Genomic DNA, 18,057 nt, shown 5'->3' on the forward strand with positions numbered 1-18,057 from the left:
GGGAACTGAATGGGTAGAGATTCTCTTTTTTGACTCCTCGATTTGATGGCTTAAAGACATAAAGGGTGCCTTTCGCCTTTTTCCTAAATTAGAAGAATTATTGATGACTTGTCCAGTTTTGTTTGATTAGGCAACTGGGGAGACTCTACACGAGGACCTCGGACTAGCCCTATGAGGTTTTAAATGTCAAGAATGATACATATATGTAAACACATCTTGCGCACCATAAAATGTGCATGTGCCCCGTATATTTAACATATAGTTTTATTACAATTAACTAACAAAGTGACCTTTTGATCAGCTGTTTTCACCGTGTTACATTCGTTTTGACATCAAAAAATTTTTTCACAAACTTTATGTACCTGAAACACCCTAGGTAACTCTCAATTGTTACAGCTACCTAGTATGAGAAAACCATCAATACTTTCTAACGTTGCAGCAATACATACTAAACTTCACTGCTCATCTTTTGCTCTACCTTTAGCTGTTACAGTTACTGAATGTAGATTTTGCAAATAGCTTGAAAAATTTTTGTAGAATATCGTGGTGGTGAATTATTGTTACTACTAATGATGATATCACCACAACTCGTTTTAGGTCGTTTACTCAAGCCGATACCAACACCACGCACCAAATATGGCAATTCTGGGCACGTAGAAGGTCGCTTAGTGGACTGAATTCCAATACGTGTCTCGATCACCCATGGGGAGGACCTTTGCATGTTGAGGCCTCTTACCAAACAATTTTTGTTGATACCTGGTGGAGTCGTGATGGTGGACGCACTCACTGGCCATGTCTTCGTAAAACTCTCATTCATTACAGAGTAAAGAGACTGCGCAGTGTAGTTTACCACCATAGTTGAATATTTGGTTGAGGCGTTTGCCCCAAAGGTCATGGCGACACATATTCTGGTGAAATTTCTGGGCCAATATCCAGGAAGTTTTAGGTCACCTTCCTCCTCTACTGATCCATATCGAGCTTGAGTGGTCCAGACAGGTGAGTCATAGTAGGAAAGATTCTAAGAGGTGAGAAAATTTTTTTGTTAATCACCATTTTAGCACAACAACTCAAAACTACTTGTCAAATGATAGTGTGTTACATTTTATAAGTTCACTACCACTAGTGTCACTAGTGACACGTTTTTGTTGGTGTTTTCGTTTTCTTGTTGTTGCTGTTGTTGTTTTATTTCGTAGGGCTGTAAGGGAGATTGCAATCACTGAGAGAATTTATAATAAAGTTTGGAAAAAACGAACATAGAGCAAGAGAGCTAAAGCTGTCACGCCAACTGCCAAATTGTACCTTGTCCGACCGGACTTCTCTCTGGCTTTTTTTCGTATATTGAGAGGGAAATTTCGGAATAAGCGGGTCGGCCAAGAGCAACAGAAAAACCAAACAAAGTTTTTTAAACATTTCAAGCGCCGTAATTGACGTTAGCAACGTAAGCAGAGACGAAAATCCTCAAACAGAAAACGAAATGGACAGTCCGAGTTTTGAAGTTTTTTACAATTAGCTGGATTGCAAGCTTACCTGCAGTAATAAAAATCAAACATAGCTAACACTCGTGTGATATATATAGTTTGTGTTTAAGAACAAAACAGAAAAAAACAAGAATGATGAAAAGTATAGCCAAACTGGCATAACTGTTAAAAATTCATACTAATCATAGCGGTGTCAGAGTGAATGCGATCATGCTGAAGTCCATCGCGGCCAGCCCATCATGACATATCCGGTCATCACAATGAAGCAAGCATCAGAATTTTTAATCGGCCGCCCTTCGAGTGAACTACTACGACAACTAAGAGCTCTGATATCCTTTCCGATGCTTTGAGTGGAAGACCACATCAGGCACAGCAGCCGAGTGAATTGGGTTGTCGTTCATTCATGAAACATACGCCTTGAGCAGTTTGTTTTCTAATTATCATATGATAAAACTCGCGTTTTTTCATGAGCTTCAATGCGGCCGGATTATTCTGAACATTTCAATTTTAGATTCTGTATAAGAGACTAAACAACTTCAAGCAAGTGTTTAATTCGACCTGTCGAACTATTTCAGTTTGTTAACTACTGCAGAATGTGAATTCTGATTTTACAAGGATTGTGACTGGCTTATTGTAACGTGCCCTACGAGAGTGTAGAACACGCTGACGACACTGCTGTTCGCTTTAAAAATAAAGTTTGTTTTGAAAATTGAAAGTAACGCGTAGGGAATTTAACGGATTCTTTGTTATGAAACAAATAGAGAAGCCACTCAAGAAGTGGGGAAAAACACTCGACTACGTCTCGTGTCTCTTCCTACACTTCTTTCTTTCGTGCTCTAGTCGCCTCCTGCGTGTTTTACAACAGAACAGAGCACATTAAAGGCTTCTCTATTTTTGAATTATTAATTCTTGTAAAAAAAACTTCTTTTCTTTTATTGTTTGGCGCTCTATCAAAACTAAGTTAGAAGTGAGAAAAAATTGTACAACTTCTCTGGAATCTAATCGTCAGAGGTTACGTAATTTTCAAACTTCTTCACGATATTAGGAACACTTTCTCAAGGAAAGTTCACTGTACAAGAAACTTTGCAGGCGTAAAGAAAATGCGACTAGCAGGTGGCATTTAAGTCATATTTTAAAGCGTGGACTAGAACTAAAATTCGGAACTTCTGTTTCGTAAGTCGAGTTTCTAACCTCCTGGCCTCATTGGTTATTGCTATTTCTTCAAAACAAATGCAAGCAAATACCTTTCCATTACTAACTTTCATTACCAGTTCCCATACTCCACCCCCACATTTAGAAAAGCCTCTACATCTTGTTTTCCACGTGATGTTACCGATATTGATCTTGTAGATGCCATTCCGGCTTGAGCTGTGATTACAGAAAATGAATTTAAGATGTGACCCGTTTTTCCAATGTAAATTTTAGTGAGTTAAGTGGAAAGTTGAGCAGTAGTAGTATTAGTAATTATTTACCCAGTGAGTATGTTCGATGATCCTTGTATTAAAAAAACTCGATGAAGTGGATTTGATGTGCCGAGGGTCGGTTATCGCGGGAAACCGAAGTGATAAAATAGGGCCTAACTTTGTGTTTGTTCACTTTAATACCTCTATTCTGTACTTTCAGTGGAAACTTCATATCCTTGAACTGCGTACCTATGTCTCCTAAATATGTCGCGACAAGACTTCCCTGCGGTGTAGTTTCGACCTTTCAAGAAAACAGAGAAAATGACAGGTTAGTGATTATTTTTTTTCCTTAGTATAACTCATCTACATATTACGTTGTATTACACAATAGATTTTAGGAAGGATTTCAGTAGAGAAGAAGATGAATACGAGACAGTTCACTTCAATTTTAATTACAAGGAAGTGTAGACGAAATTCTTGAGCAAATTTTTATAATTTGTCTTTTCAATATTTCTGAACCTCAGTTGTGCAGAGACGAATAATTATTTGAGAACTTTTTTCGTTCGCTCTAAGCCATGACGCTTGATTTCAACGCACTTGATTGTGTTCGTCCCGCAAATATCTCCATAGTGTTTTCCTTTGAGAGAGAAGGGGAATTAGTGGATAAGGTAACAGGACAGGGTTTGCTTATTAGGATAGCAGACTAACATGCTTAATTCTGCCTTAGTATTTTAAAAATTATTTTATTCGTCTTGGCACATTGTGTATTATTACCCTACATACCTTCCACGCTACTATTGTTAGTAAAGGAGGTACTGGATGACCCTTGGCCTTTGTTCGTCAATATTACGATCTGCAAGTACGTAAGGAGTGGTTATTAGTTATTGCCTGGAGACGGCGATGTCATGATAATTCCTGCCCTCCCCCCTGGTTCGTAGTTCCCCCCTAATACCGTTGCTTGTCTTCGTTTGATATTTATCGCAGTCTAGTCAATACTGCCTCGTGCAGTCTGAACAACGACTTATTTTAGAAGCACTTGAAAGTTTCTTTTTTTCAATGTGTTTTCAACTGGAAAACTTCATTTTACAGAAGGAACCTGTTATCTTGTCATACGAGCCTCTAATTTCCGTTTTTTTTACGACTTATCTCAAAGTATACTTTCGAAATTAAATTACTTTTTTTTTGTGGCAAAAGTCATCGATGTGTTTGTATAAGTTTGTGCACAAGTTGTTAATGAAATACACATTATTTTATTCTTTTGTCATAGGAAGTTGTCTAAAGTGAAAGTTTCTCCTCATTTGCTGCCGTCTATAATTCAACAGACGAAGTAATTAGCATCCATTGTTTTCCACTACTGTTTAATGTGCCTGAAACTCATTGCTATTTCCCACAGAATCAAAACTCAGCACCATTCAAGTTCGAGAGAGATATGTAGCTTAAAATTCTCAAAGAAACGAAAGACTTTTCTCACGAAAATACATTCATTTTAAGTGAGGAAAGTTGAAAATAGAAAAATTTATGTTCAAAAAATTTCTTACTTTTCTCATCGTCCAAATTCTTGACTTTTCCTCCTTTTCGTCCACGTCAGAACCTCTGGAACATTTCCCTTCTTTTGATACAAGGAGCATTTCTTCAAGGCGTTGTGAAATATGGCTCCTTCACAGGTGTCATCTCTGCTACAACGCAAGGCGCAAGCCAGCTCAGTACCGGCGTGGAACTCTCCAATGCTATGAAATCCTTCCCGAGGATGTTTTTGGAATGAAAATATGAAATAAGAACTGAAAAGCTCCTGAAGATGTGAACAGTAGGCACAACTGAGCAGAATAACGGAAATGCTGATTTTATTGGACATGCTTTTATCGTCTTATGGACATCTTTTCTGCCACACACACACACTCTGGTTTGCTGTGTAATTGTGAGCCGTAGGAAGAAGGTATTATGCCTTGGACTGTTTGACTTGATGTCACAAAGGGCGCCTTGTGTTGCGGTACCATGATTGACATATATGATAACACCTGACAAGTTGTTTTGATGTCATTTTCCATCATTGATATCTTTTCTCCTTCCATCGGATGTTAACACCACGAATTTTTATTTTTCATGACCCTCAAGTGCACTTATTGTTTTCGTTTTAATCTTAAATATAGTTTCATTAATAGGCCAGGTAACCTTAAGCGAGAACACTTCATTTAAGGACCACGGTATATTCATTTGAGATTTTGTTACTCTTGACAATACATCTGTAAAGACAAATTGGGACGGTGAAATTTAATGAAAATTAATTATTTTTTTTCAAGAAGTCGAAGTAGATTCTTGAATGAAAACGAAGGAAATTTATAGTGAGTGAATTGTTTAGGCGTATACATCGATTTCTAATGTACCACTCGATCAGTTTTAGGCTGGATTTTCGGTGGAAGAGGAAATTTCTCCCCAAATCCCAGTAATGTATCTTTTTCCTTGAATCTTGGGGTTTTTAAACGGATGGTCAATTTGTTATCAAGATAACTAGGGAACATTTTGGGCAAAATATTCTCCCAACGGATTCCTGGCGATGAAAAATACTACAATTGCTAAAAGTGAGCTTCAAAAACCAAGGCCCTAGTTGAGCTTTTGTCATTTTATACTTTTATTCTTCCTATAAATGCCTTCTTACTTTCTAAAACCTTCCTGCTTCCGTCGCTTTTTCCGGCAGTATATAGAGATACGGGATTCTTCCTCATTGTTCGTCAATTTTTTCATTTACATGTATAGGAACAGGTTACTATACAGTGCTTTTAGACAGTAACGTTATGATAACTGCCCCCTCCCCCTTTCTTAGTTTTGCACCTCTACCAATGCTGAAATAAGTTCGGTATTCATCACATGATAGTCAGTTCTGTCTCGTCAATGAACCCTGATTAACACTTCCTGTTAGTATCACTCGAAATTTTCATTTTCCCAATGTGTGTCGTGATCCGTAATTTTTTACTTGACAAGAAGCCTGTTATCTTGAAATCAATAAGCTTTTAATTTCCGGTTTTTTTTTTCAATTACTTTCTGAAGTTTGGCTTATGAAATTGATCTAAAATTTGTTTTTTATAACAAGAGCCATCCATGTGTTTGTTGAAGTTTATGCCTCCGTTCGTTAATGAAATACGCGTCGTTTTATCTTTTTGTCATCAGTATTCGTCTCGACAAATTAAAGTGTTTTCCTTAATGTCTGTCGTATGTAATTCATCAGACTTGGCAAATGACAGAAGCTGTTTTCACGCAATATTATGATTCTGATGCTTATTGCTTTATTTTGCAAGAGAATGATTGAGTAATATTTCATTTGAGGAGAAATGTTGAAAATGAAGTTTGCAAGGAAACAAATGACTTATATATGGTCTGAAATTGCATATTAGAGGGAAAATACTAGATCGTGTAATAGGAAACTAGCATTTTAACGACATTTCTTACTTTTATCATCGCCCAAATTCTTGTTTTTCGTCTTTTTCGTTTTCTCAATTTCACTGAAACGTATTTCTTTCTTTTGATACGTAGAGCACCCATTTAAGGCCTGGTAAAATAGCGCTTTGTAACAGCTGTTATCTCTGTCACACTGTTGGGTGCAAGCTAGCTCAGATTCAGCGTGGAACTTTCCGATGCCGCGTGAGCCTTCATTCGGATTTTTCATGAACGGAAATGTGAAATAAGAAGATAACGCTCCTGTAAATTGCAACGCTAGGCATAACTGAGCAGAATAATGGTAATAAGGATTGTCTTCGACAAGCTTTACGACCTTTATCGCTTTGCAGACATTTTTCCCGATTCACAGACGCTCTCGTTAACGCGGTAATGGGTGGATATAAGCGATATTGTATTTAAGTTGTAGACGGTCTCAATTTCAAGCCTTTGATGTGATTGGCTCAAAGACAAAAAAGGTGCCTTGGATCCCATTTTGTTCATTACTCAATGAGAGCGACTTTTCTTGTCAGTAAAGGGCCATTGTGTTTATATAATATACAAAATAATACGTGATCGCTTGTAGAAATGGAATATCTCTTCTCGAGTTGAGCACTCGAAGAAAACTGACTTCGTATCTACGCGTGCCCGTGTATTCTCTATATATTGCTTGATGTGTCTGTCTGGTTTGTTTTTATTTATGATAATGAAGAAGATGCTAGATGCTAGGGAAAATTTGCACAAAATTACCGATGATATTGTGGACAACCTTGTGTTAAGATCAACTTTAATTGTGATTAGCTTTCGGCTGTAAATATTAGCTCTCCTAGATGCAGCTCGCCGCTTCTATGGTTTGGGTGTTTGATATCTAACATTCGCGGATGACATTAATATCAACGCTTTTTTTTTTAATTTTTAACCTTGACTTGTCATTGTTACTGAATATAGATTCTGCAGAGAGCTGGAAATGATTGTAACAAATACTTTGGTGATAACTTTGTATTGTTACTTATGATGATTTCACCACAACTCATTTCAGGTACTTGCTGAGAGCCAATACCAATACCGCGCACCAAATACGGCATGGAGCATGGTGGGGACTCCTTGGACCTTACTCCAACGCGTGATTTGATCGGCCATGAAGCTGGCCCGTGCATGTTTAGGCCTTTTACCAAACAACCGCTGTCGATACCGAATGGAATCGTCATCTTGGGCAATTCCACTGGCAATATCTTAATCCCCTCGTGCAGAGCAGAGTGAAGTGATTGAGCAGGATAGTTTAGCAGAATACTTGTGTAGTTCGTGGAGGAGTTTGCTTCAAAATACATGGTGACACATATTTTGGTGAAATTTCTGAGCCAATATCCGGGAAGTTTGAATTCACCTCCCCCCTTTACTGATTGATATGAAGCTTGGCTGGTCCAGTGGTGAGAATCATAGCGCAAGATGCTCTAAAAGGTGAGACAGATCCTGTTAGTTCCCAGTTTAGCAGAAATCTTAACTCTTTTTGCCGTAATAGTTATTTCCAAATTTAATCCTCACATGCAAAAACGAAATGAAAAATAAAATTGAATCACTGCCGTGGGGTCTCATCTAAAGATAGGGATATCTCAATTTTTCTGTTATTTGGTTTCTAAGACAACGTTCCTGAGGAGTGGACTTCGTTATTTTACCATACATAGTTCGCATTATTGTTTGCACGTAGATGTCATACTGCAAAAAAACCATATTTATATGAACCACCCTTCGATAAAACGCCGCTCTCGAATAAGTACCTCCTTTCTAAACCTTATGGATCGATAGAGGCGCTTTAGGCGCCTATTCGAGGATCTACGGTAATATTCATATGTAATAAGCTGACCAGGATTTCTTATAATCTATCCAATCTGCAGAGTCAAGCCAGTTAGATAACTGGTGTCGGGTCCAGCATGACTCCCTCTTCTGTCATGCTGACCACTCTTTCCTTACTAATGATAGAAGTAAATACCTTTGAACTTTTGACTTTCATTATCAGTTCCCATACTCCAGGCCCGCATCCAGGAATTCCTCTCATCCTGCACTTTGTCTTCCACGTGAAATTACCAATGCTTATGTTGTAGGGGCCACTTGGGCTTGAACTGTAAAGACACGTAATGAATGAAATCTTTCATTCTACTATACATTTTTAATTTTAAGGACTTTAGTAACAACCTCACATATATCTTTGAGTTATATTTTAAATTGTTAAGATGTTAGATCTTTGTATCTAAAGAGAACTGTGAAAGAGGACTTAAATTGATGAGGGTGATCAAAGAACATTTGAAACTGGATATCGCTGCAGAATGTGGGCATATTTCTTTTCAGTAAGCTTTTTTAGCGCGGGAAGGATTTTTATAATGATTCAGAGTGCAGCCAATAGGAAGAAGAGGAAGCACTGCCAGGGGCTCCTTAGAACATGTAGCCATGTCTTTTTTTATTTTAGCAAATACCCATTACATAAATTATTTTTCCTTTTTTATTTTACTTGCCTATTTCTTTGTCGAATGTCATGACAAGACGTCCCTGTGGTGTAGTTTTGACCTTTAGTACAACAAAGGAAAGAGTATGTTGATAAAATGTTTTCACAGAAAAGTAACCAAATATTGATTATAAAATGATGATGATGCCATAAATTTCGTAAATAAATGTCGTAAATAAATGTCGTAAAGACTGTTACATGTATTGAAAGACTTCCATTGCGATATTTCGACTCACCAATATCGATGTTCTCCTGATTTAGAGGACGATAATCGCCAGTCGAAAGTCGTAATCCAAGTCTTTGTACGTTGTTCATCATTCCTTGCAGGAGTGTTCTGGACATAATTGAAATATTTTGTATCCCCCATACAGCCCCCTTACCTTCAACAGAATTTGTGTTACCGTTACCTCCATTAACGGCTGAACTACAAGACGAGATCAGCTTCTTATTTGTCAGATTGATCACCTGCATGTACACAGAAACCAGTGATTATTGTTTTTCTTTTGGTAGATGCGTCAAAATTCTTCATTTCCCCTTCCCATTCTCAGCGAACTTTATTACCACTACGTATGGCGATAACTAAATGATAATTGTATGCATCCTGACTCCTGATAGTAGCATTGAAATTTCTTTTTTACCCAATCAGCCTGTGCTAACACCATTTTGCATAATAAAACTCGTTATCTTTAAAACAGTCAACTTGTAATTTCCGTTTCTGTAATGGCCTATCTCTCCAAAGGTTTCTTAATTCAATTTTATTTTTTTTTTAATTACAAAGTTAGTGATGAGTTTGTTTCAATTTGTGCACTATTGGGCATTATACGCGCCATCTCGTCGTTTTGATATCAACAGTCGTCTGAAAAAATTATCGTTTTCCTGAACTAAACTTCATGAAACTCACCTCAACAGACGTGACAAATACAATTTTTTTTAGGTAATGTAACTGTCTGATGGTTGTTGCTGTATCAACTTGAGTCAAAATTTACCAAGATTTCATTTTAGGAGAAATGGAGAAAAATGGCGAAGTTGTATTTTTATTAAATTTCTTACTTTTGTCATCTTCCAAGATCTTGACTTCTCGTTTTCTTCGTCCACGTCAGGATCTCTGGAACATTTGTCCCTCTTGTGATGCAAAGAGCATTTCTTTGAGGCCATGTCAAATATCGCTTCATTACAACGGTTATCTCTATCACATCGTAATGCACACGCCAGTTCAGAACCAGCGCGGAACCCTTGAACGCCGAGAGAACCTCCAAGCGGATCTTTCAGGAACGAATATTTGAAGTAAGAAGATGAATGCTGCTTTGGATAGGAACAGCAGGCAAAAAAGAGTAAGATAATGGAAATACAAATTGTCATGTACATGCTTTCACCGCCCTAACAACACTTAACCGCTTTACAGACGCTGAGGTTTGCGTGGTAATAGGTGAAATGTGAGGGATAGCGGGAGGAAATTAAATTTGAAGGTTGACTTAATTGGGTGCCTAAATTTTATTGGCTGTATGACTCAAAGGTTGTTTATTGTTCCGTTACTACGATTGATAATCATCAAACACCTGGAAAATTGCTATAGTGGGAATTTTTATCGTGCATTTGTTCTCGCCTTCTTTCAGTGAAAGTATTATTTTAAGCGACCATTATTAATATTTTGTTTTTGGCAACTGCAATGAAATTTTTTTGCTATGTGCACGTGTTCATTGTCAACAGCTTTGATAAGAGGCCAGGTGAGCTTAGATAAAATAACATAAAGGTACACGGTAATATAAAGTCATCTGAGGAGAATTTGGTCTTAGATCAAGATAACAACTTCTGATACATCTGAGTATTCTCATTACCTGTTTGCTGGATAGTGCATGGATAAAGGGTTCATTGTAAGATTTTTCTATTTTGAGGATTCTCTCATCGTACTCGTTCATAGCCATAGTTTTAAGATGTCACACAATGGAACTAAAGTTTAAATTTATATTACGGTTGGCAGGATTCAAGAAATTCAACAATTAGAATGGCTGGGTTCACTGATTTCAACTTTTCATTCGGTATGGTTCTTTTTCTGTTTTATTTTTAATGAATCACCTTTTGCGCGACATTTTTTAATTGCCTGTTTCACGGCAGCTTGTTTCAACAGTGAGTGTCTCCATCATAAAATGTAGTAGACCTTCCAGATTCCCTCTCATTCGCTACTGAATGTATATTCTACAAAAAGCTGGATGAGTTTCTTTAAAATGGCCTCTTATAATGACATCACCACAACTTATTTGTGATTTACCCCTGAAACTGTAACCAATACCAACTCCTCGCACTAAATACGGTAAATTGCACCAATGCACAGGCTGAGACTCTACTCCAACACGCGACTTTATGTTCCATGGGTGTGGCCCGAGCATGTTGAAGCCTTGGATGAGACAGCTTTTGTCGATACTAAGTGGGATGTTTGAGGTAGCGTCATGTCCTACGTGCCATGACATCTTAATTCCCTTCTCAAGGGCGGTGTAAAGCGACTGTTCAGTGTAGTTCACTAGTATAGCCGCGTTCTGGGAATAAAGAGGTGTAAACTCCATGGTGATGCATATCTTCGTAAAATTGCTGAGCCAGTATCCTGGAGTCTTGATCTCTGTTCCTTTTTCAGCCGAGGCTTGGCTGGTCCAGTAATGCGAGTCATAAAGGAACGTGTTCTGAGACGTAAAACGGTAGCAATTAGGAAGATTGAATTTCTGCATTTAAGAGAGTGTCTCTGTAAGAGCGGTCCGGTCGATTTTGCTTGAGACACGGATTTCGCTCGTTTCTCGTGTGTTGTAAGACATTCATGTACCTATACTAAAAACCACAATCAGTTTGATCGAATCTCTCTATTTTTCAGAGTTTTACGGAAATTAAATTTCACTCGAGCGAAGTCTTGTCGTGACACTTTTCAAGACTTTAATTTCATACAACTTTGGAGGACTATTTACAAAAAACTACGGAACTCAGCAAAAAACAAATACCACAGCCATGTATATTAACTCTATCTTATCTATCGAGGCGACTTTCGTAAACATCACGGGTCAATCAAGGAAACAGGAAGACTTGAATGACACCTTATCGGTTCGCCTAAATCACACACGCCAAAACCGATCAAATTCAAGGTAAATTTTTGAAAAAGTGAGGCGTTCTTAACTGATCCAACTAACATAGCTAGGAGGTAGGTACCATAGAAAAGGTAACTACAGAAAAAAACTTTGCGGCCCGACCTTTACGAGAACTTTATAACTCCGTGAACTTACCTAATTTTCGGCAATCTCCAAGTTTGGCCGCCATTTTGAGGGACTTGTCAACATGAAGCGTAGCCGATATAAATCAAGCAGGTAGATCTAAAACCGTCAGAAATACATACGAAAGCAATTCAAATGAAGTTTACTTTCAATTCAAGGGGCAAAATTTGAAATTGTTCGTTAAACTTACATCCCCATGCGACCATTTAGTCCAACAATTCAAACACTACAACTTTCTGAATTCCCCTCGTCGATTCCACCGCAAGAAATAACCTGTGCCATCCAAGCTTCGACTCGAATGTGAAGTACGAATCAAATAACATAACTGCTTCATCTTCGCCGCAATATCACGCTGGTATTTTGATTTTCCGATCGACAAGAACGGTGATCAAGAATCGATCGATTTGTTTACCTCATAAACGTGACCGCAGACCAGCTGCTGAGTGAAAAACAGTACGGTTCAGTGGCGAGGGGCGGGGTGAGGGGTGGGTGCGGGCAGATTATCAGAAGATTTTTGGGAACATTCGAACATATGCATTAAAGTATTATGATAAACATTAGGATTCTCAGTCTTAATGCGAAGGCATGCTTCGTGTTGCAGACAACTTTTATTTTACTTAGTATTCTTTTTTATTTCAAATACATTTCGTTCCAAATCGGACAAGCATCAGTTCATAGATTTAAAAACAAATCTTTACCACGTAAACAAATGTGTTTAGATAATCGAGATAACCATTGAACCTCTTGTATCGCACCGGAAATAACGTGTCTTGTCTTTGCCCAACTCTGAGAGCGTGGAGCGGCAAAGACGCGAGATACGAGTCTCGCGTCTCGCGGCTTCTCCATGCTCACAGGATACGCGTGACCTCACTATCTTTAAGAAAAATAAGAGACTGCTCGAAGTCTGTATTCCGTTCAACCATTTCATAAGAGTGACGCGAGTCTTTCAATTGAGTGAGAAAGTCACAAACCCATTCTTTACCTCACGAGCGTAACCACTGACCACTCACGAATTACAATAGGCTTCTCCTTTGACGCGGAAATTGAAATCGTATCGAATATACAAAGTTATAGTGAGTTCCTTTAGATCTCCCGAACTTGTTTCGCGTTGGAAACAATTACAAGTACAGGAAGAAGTCGTTCATTAGCGAGACGTTCACTATGTCTCAGGACTCCTTTTTGAATAGCAAAGATGGAAAAAACTTTGGTTCATCGTGTGGCTTAAGTGGTTTGGTACGACTGTCTGAATGCAATGACGAAGTAAAACATCATTTGATAAGCTGCCACCTGTCTAAAGAGGTTTTTAAGTGAAAATGAGCTAATCTTGGCAAAGATTGGCCTATTTTACGTCGCTCAGGAGGATAAACAAAAAAATGTGGATTTGCTATAGGCATCGCCACACTCTGGGGAAGTTTTGGAGAAGTGCAAAGGTAACATGTCAGTATCCTGATCATGATGGTGTCAGGAAGCGTATCCAAGGCAGAGATATAATTACCTTGCATATGTCTCAGGACATTCAAAAGTTGTTTGGAGTTATTATTTCAGTTGAATCAGTTAGTCTTCAGTAACATTTTCTGTCATCTATTTTTGTCACGTGACATATCTGCTCGAAAAGAGAAGAAATTCTTTATTAGATGAAGGGTACTTAAGTACACATCACGTTGGAAAAAAATAGATCTATGTGTAAGTGCTTTTAATTACAGATGGAAATATGTACAATGTTGCTCGGTTGATAATCAATAATGTTTTTGTAGAAGATCAAATCACCTGACAATGCAATATACTTACTCATGCGTACGGTTCACAATTATTTGCGGTCAGTTTTCCTCAGTTTGTATGATTCTCATTAACCAGTATGATTAAATTTGCAGACTAAAACACCCCTTATTTGATTAAGAATAATGAAAGTAAACAGTGCATGCTGGTTTTTAATTCCTGATGGATGCTACTGGGCTTTACTTAAACTGAGAAATTTGCAATCGCTTACCTCAGCTCTCTGTGTCTCATGCCGTAAGAAGCACAAGAAAAAAGTTGATGATAGTGAGTCTTGGCTGAGACAAGAAGAATCAGAAAAGAATCTACGATCCCAAGAAACGCCACTTTTAAACACGAGACAACTAAGGTAAATTGAATTAAGTGTTATTTGTTTTATTTAAAGCTATCGTTCAGATTATGATACGCGAAAAACTCTCCCCACCGATTTTTTCTTACATTCTGTTAATCAAAGTTTCAATTATAAAGGCTTTCTTGTTGATCGTCTTAATAGTAACAGTTTCCAGGATCCAAGGGGAGCAAAAGAGAGAACAATTTTCTGTGTAGCTAGGTAAGGCGACATGCCGGCTTTATACTTCTTCCGGCGTGATAACGATAATGATGACAACAATGGGCAAAAAGCACCGTCCGCTAATGATGACGATTATCATAGTTCTTAACAAATCTCAGTTATAGTACTGAAAAAAATCTCAGGGGGTCCTTTGAACAATCCACTTAATCTCGCCAGAGGTCAAAGTTGCCTACACTCATTCTAAGGTTCGTGCGATTTTACGACGAATTTTCAATTCCGGTGTGTTGCATGCGCGACTTTTAATAGAAAAAACCTGCACGCGCCATAACTTAAAACAACGTGTCAGCGGAATGAATCAAATCTCTATATACATTCCTGGGAACAGAAAAAATTACTTAGAGCAAATATTCTAAGTATAGTGTTCATTCCGTGTAATGGGGCATAAATAAAAGGTTCTGGTGGAGAAGGCACCTTATTTTATACCACAGATGACATGCAAAAAGGATTATATGGGTACCCGGTTAAAAATATATTGATAACTCTATTAATTAATACCAGTTCCAATTTAAAGGAGAAAGTTATGAGAATAAAATGAAAGTTGTCTGTACCACGAAGCATGCCTTCACTGTTTATACTGATAGTCCTAGAGCTTTTTGAGCACGTATTCGAATATCTTATGACGATAAGCCCGCCACCCACCCCACCCCGCGCTATGCTGTTTTCACTTAGCGACTGGTCAGCGGTCACGTTTATGAGGTAAACAAACCGATCGATTCCTGATCACCGTTCTTGTCGATCGGAAAATCAAAATACAAGCGTGATATTGCCGAGAAGATGAAGCAGTTATGTTACTTGATTCGTACTTAACATTCGAGTCGAAGCTTGGGTGTCACAGGTTATTTCTTGCGGTGGAATCGACGAGGGGAATTCGAACACTAGTTGTAGTGTTTGAATTGTTGAAAGAAATGGTCCCATGGGGATGGTAAGTTTGACGAACAATTTCAAATTTTGCCGCTTGAATCGAAAGTAAACTTCATTTGAATTGCTTTCGTATGTATTTCTGACGGTTTTAGATCTACCTGCTTGATTTATATCGGCTACGCTTCATGTTGACAAGTCCCTCAAAATGGCGGCCAAACTTGGAGATTGCCGAAAATTAGGTAAGTTCACGGAGTTATAAAGTTCTCGTAAAGGTCGGGCCGCAAAGTTTTTTTCTGTAGTTACCTTTTCTATGGTACCTACCTCCTAGCTATGTTAGTTGGATCAGTTAAGAACGCCTCACTTTTTCAAAAATTTACCTTGAATTTGATCGGTTTTGACGTGTGTGATTTAGGCGAACCGATAAGGTGTCATTCAAGTCTTCCTGTTTCCTTGATTGACCCGTGATGTTTACGAAAGTCGCCTCGATAGATAAGATAGAGTTAATATACATGGCTGTGGTATTTGTTTTTTGCTGAGTTCCGTAGTTTTTTGTAAATAGTCCTCCAAAGTTGTATGAAATTAAAGTCTTGAAAAGTGTCACGACAAGCCTTCGCTCGAGTGAAATTTAATTTCCGTAAAACTCTGAAAAATAAAGAGATCCGATCAAACTGATTGTGGTTTTAGTATAGGTACATGAATGTCTTACAACACACGAGAAACTAGCGAAATCCGTGTCTCAAGCAAAATCGACCGGACCGCTCTTACAGAGACACTCTCTTAAGAGCTCGCCGTACAAGTCAAGCGTCGCGTTGCCGATAGATGACATTGACGCAACAGTGCTGCAAAGGAACGCGATCTCATTTAAGACCGACGATTTTGCAAAGATTGGTGACAACATACCCTGGAGCCATTGAGTCCCATTGCTAATGCCCAGACTCCCTTTCCACATCCGGGAATGCCCTTCATTCTACAGTGAGTCTTCCACGTGACGTTTCCAGTTCTTATATAGTAATGGCCACTTTCACTTGAGCTGTGGTGACAAGAATTAAAGCCATCTTCGTCGTTAATCCACAGGTCCATCCATTATTTTTAAGTGTACCATTTTTACACGCTTTGATTTTGTTTGTTTGTCTGTTGTTGTTTTTTTTTTCATGTTTTTCCAGCAAGTTTTTGATTTGAACTTGCTGAATTCTCGTTTACTTCAAAAATGGTTTAACTTGTTTTTTTTTCGGATCAATCGCGTTCGGCTGGTAAAACAGGGATACGCCAGGGAGTAGGTTTACAGTTAGATGTACAGATTAACGAAAGCACCTAAATTGTCTTTACTTTTTTTTAACGGTAACCGCATACCTGTTTCTTTGCAGAATGTCGTGACATGACGTCCAAGTGGTTCTATGTCGACCTTCGAAAAAATCAGAGTGAGTATTGTACTGCTTATGTCAGAAAACGTTCCACTCTTGATACATTTTGGGGCTTGTTTTTTGTGAAATCATCAATCACATTGAAATTCAGGAGACGAGAGTAAACTAAAATTTCATAAAACTTTTTACTGATTACAAGCATTTCTCTTTTCCCTTTTCTTCGCTACCATCAAATCCATAACCTTGCCGTTTTCATCTATGCGCCCTTCTTTTTACCTTCTTACCTGTAATGTCGTTGCCTTTGTTATAACAGTCTGACTTCCGCTTGTTTTTTGCTGGATTAAACACCTTTATGCGCAAAAAATGATAACAGATATTATTACTCAACTTACTATTATTTTACAGAATTACACCTCAACAAACCAGTATTGAATACTGTCAAGCTGAATTGGCAGAGATCCATCCTAACTAATTATGTGTTTTTTGATATTCGTTGCTATTCACTGCCTTGATTGATTTGTCCTCTTATTGCTAAAATAATCGAGCATTTTCGGCTTTGAATCCAGTTTGTTGCAGAAAATATATTTGTTCTGTGTTGGTCTCCTCCCTTTCTTCTTTTATATAAAAGTGGTTCAAAAATGTTCTTGCACTTCCATTCTTCTCATGAGGCATTGAGGTGAAACGATAACATATCTGCTCTGAGGGCTTTTAATTAGCTGTAGTATCTGTGACATAATCTTTCTTCATTTTAATGTTTTCACCCAAGTAGGGATCTTCGGAAAATTGATTGTTTTGATACCAAGAACATTTCTTAAATATTGTTTCCTTTACTTGTTCGGTATATTTTACTGTTGCACTGCGATACAATTCCTAAAAATATTTTACTTGCACCGAAATTGTATCGATTAACTGGGACAATTTTAGGAGAAGAAACGGGTCGTCAACTCCACAAAACTACATGCCTTCACCTTACCTTTTCCAGAACTATCTTTCCTGTAGCGCCAGACTCATCTGTGTTGTGATGGTGCAGGAGTTTTTTGGCTTTTATCAGAGAACATTTTCTCGAGTCTTTGTCAAAGAGCGCTGATTGACAATGGGTATTCGCGTTGCAGTTCGAAGCGCAACTTAACTCATCACGAACAGTTGTTGTGAGCAAGAAATCCTTCTCTGTGTACGGATCAGGCTTCGATGAAACTTTAAAATAAGAAGATCGAAACATGTGCATTTGAACAGAGTAAAGGCTCACCAAGAAAATGACTGGGATTCGGATTATTGCAGACATTCTTCTTATCTTTTCAAGCTAGATAATGATTTTGTGATCTATAGAGCGGAGACATCAAATGGAAATATCTTATTTTTACAGCTGGGCCTTAAAATCTCTTCCGTTATTTTGACGTCAGTGATTGAATGGGACATCTATGGAGGATATGTTCTTAAGA

At 38.1% G+C, this 18,057-nt stretch overlaps 5 protein-coding genes across 7 annotated transcripts in view; 1 reads left to right on the top strand and 4 right to left on the bottom strand.

The window, feature by feature from the left end:
* The window catches only part of LOC131798524 (uncharacterized), a 30,715-nt gene extending 29,904 nt beyond the window's left edge, over positions 1 to 811 (top strand). For all 3 annotated transcript variants that reach the window (XR_010716719.1, XR_010716718.1, XR_010716723.1), the window contains exon 10: positions 598 to 811. The gene's annotated coding sequence lies outside the window, so the exon portion shown is untranslated. The remainder of the gene's footprint in view (positions 1 to 597) is intronic.
* LOC131769859 (uncharacterized skeletal organic matrix protein 5-like) lies at positions 321 to 4,772 on the bottom strand. Its single transcript, XM_066162539.1, has 5 exons — positions 4,420 to 4,772; positions 3,665 to 3,734; positions 3,131 to 3,182; positions 2,723 to 2,846; positions 321 to 1,018 (listed from the first exon to the last, which is right to left on the bottom strand). The coding sequence occupies exons 1-5, from the start codon at positions 4,507 to 4,509 to the stop codon at positions 494 to 496; spliced, it is 861 nt and encodes a 286-aa protein (XP_066018636.1). The 5' UTR covers positions 4,510 to 4,772; the 3' UTR covers positions 321 to 493.
* A 2,470-nt stretch (positions 4,773 to 7,242) lies between these two features.
* LOC131798648 (uncharacterized) lies at positions 7,243 to 8,420 on the bottom strand. The gene is made up of 2 exons (XM_066162540.1): positions 8,295 to 8,420; positions 7,243 to 7,758 (listed from the first exon to the last, which is right to left on the bottom strand). Exons 1-2 carry the CDS (start codon positions 8,358 to 8,360, stop codon positions 7,243 to 7,245), a joined length of 582 nt encoding a protein of 193 aa, XP_066018637.1. The 5' UTR covers positions 8,361 to 8,420.
* A 381-nt stretch (positions 8,421 to 8,801) lies between these two features.
* Positions 8,802 to 10,205, bottom strand: LOC136279257 (uncharacterized). Its single transcript, XM_066162868.1, has 3 exons — positions 9,855 to 10,205; positions 9,185 to 9,269; positions 8,802 to 8,866 (listed from the first exon to the last, which is right to left on the bottom strand). Exons 1-3 carry the CDS (start codon positions 10,167 to 10,169, stop codon positions 8,802 to 8,804), a joined length of 465 nt encoding a protein of 154 aa, XP_066018965.1. The 5' UTR covers positions 10,170 to 10,205.
* Positions 10,206 to 10,813: 608 nt separating this feature from the next.
* Positions 10,814 to 17,900, bottom strand: LOC136279258 (uncharacterized). The gene is made up of 5 exons (XM_066162869.1): positions 17,592 to 17,900; positions 16,903 to 16,966; positions 16,608 to 16,659; positions 16,158 to 16,287; positions 10,814 to 11,476 (listed from the first exon to the last, which is right to left on the bottom strand). Exons 1-5 carry the CDS (start codon positions 17,898 to 17,900, stop codon positions 10,982 to 10,984), a joined length of 1,050 nt encoding a protein of 349 aa, XP_066018966.1. The 3' UTR covers positions 10,814 to 10,981.
* Between the last annotated feature and the right edge of the window lie 157 nt (positions 17,901 to 18,057).

This window comes from Pocillopora verrucosa, chromosome 2, assembly GCF_036669915.1.
Source record: "Pocillopora verrucosa isolate sample1 chromosome 2, ASM3666991v2, whole genome shotgun sequence".
Lineage (NCBI taxonomy): Eukaryota > Metazoa > Cnidaria > Anthozoa > Scleractinia > Pocilloporidae > Pocillopora > Pocillopora verrucosa.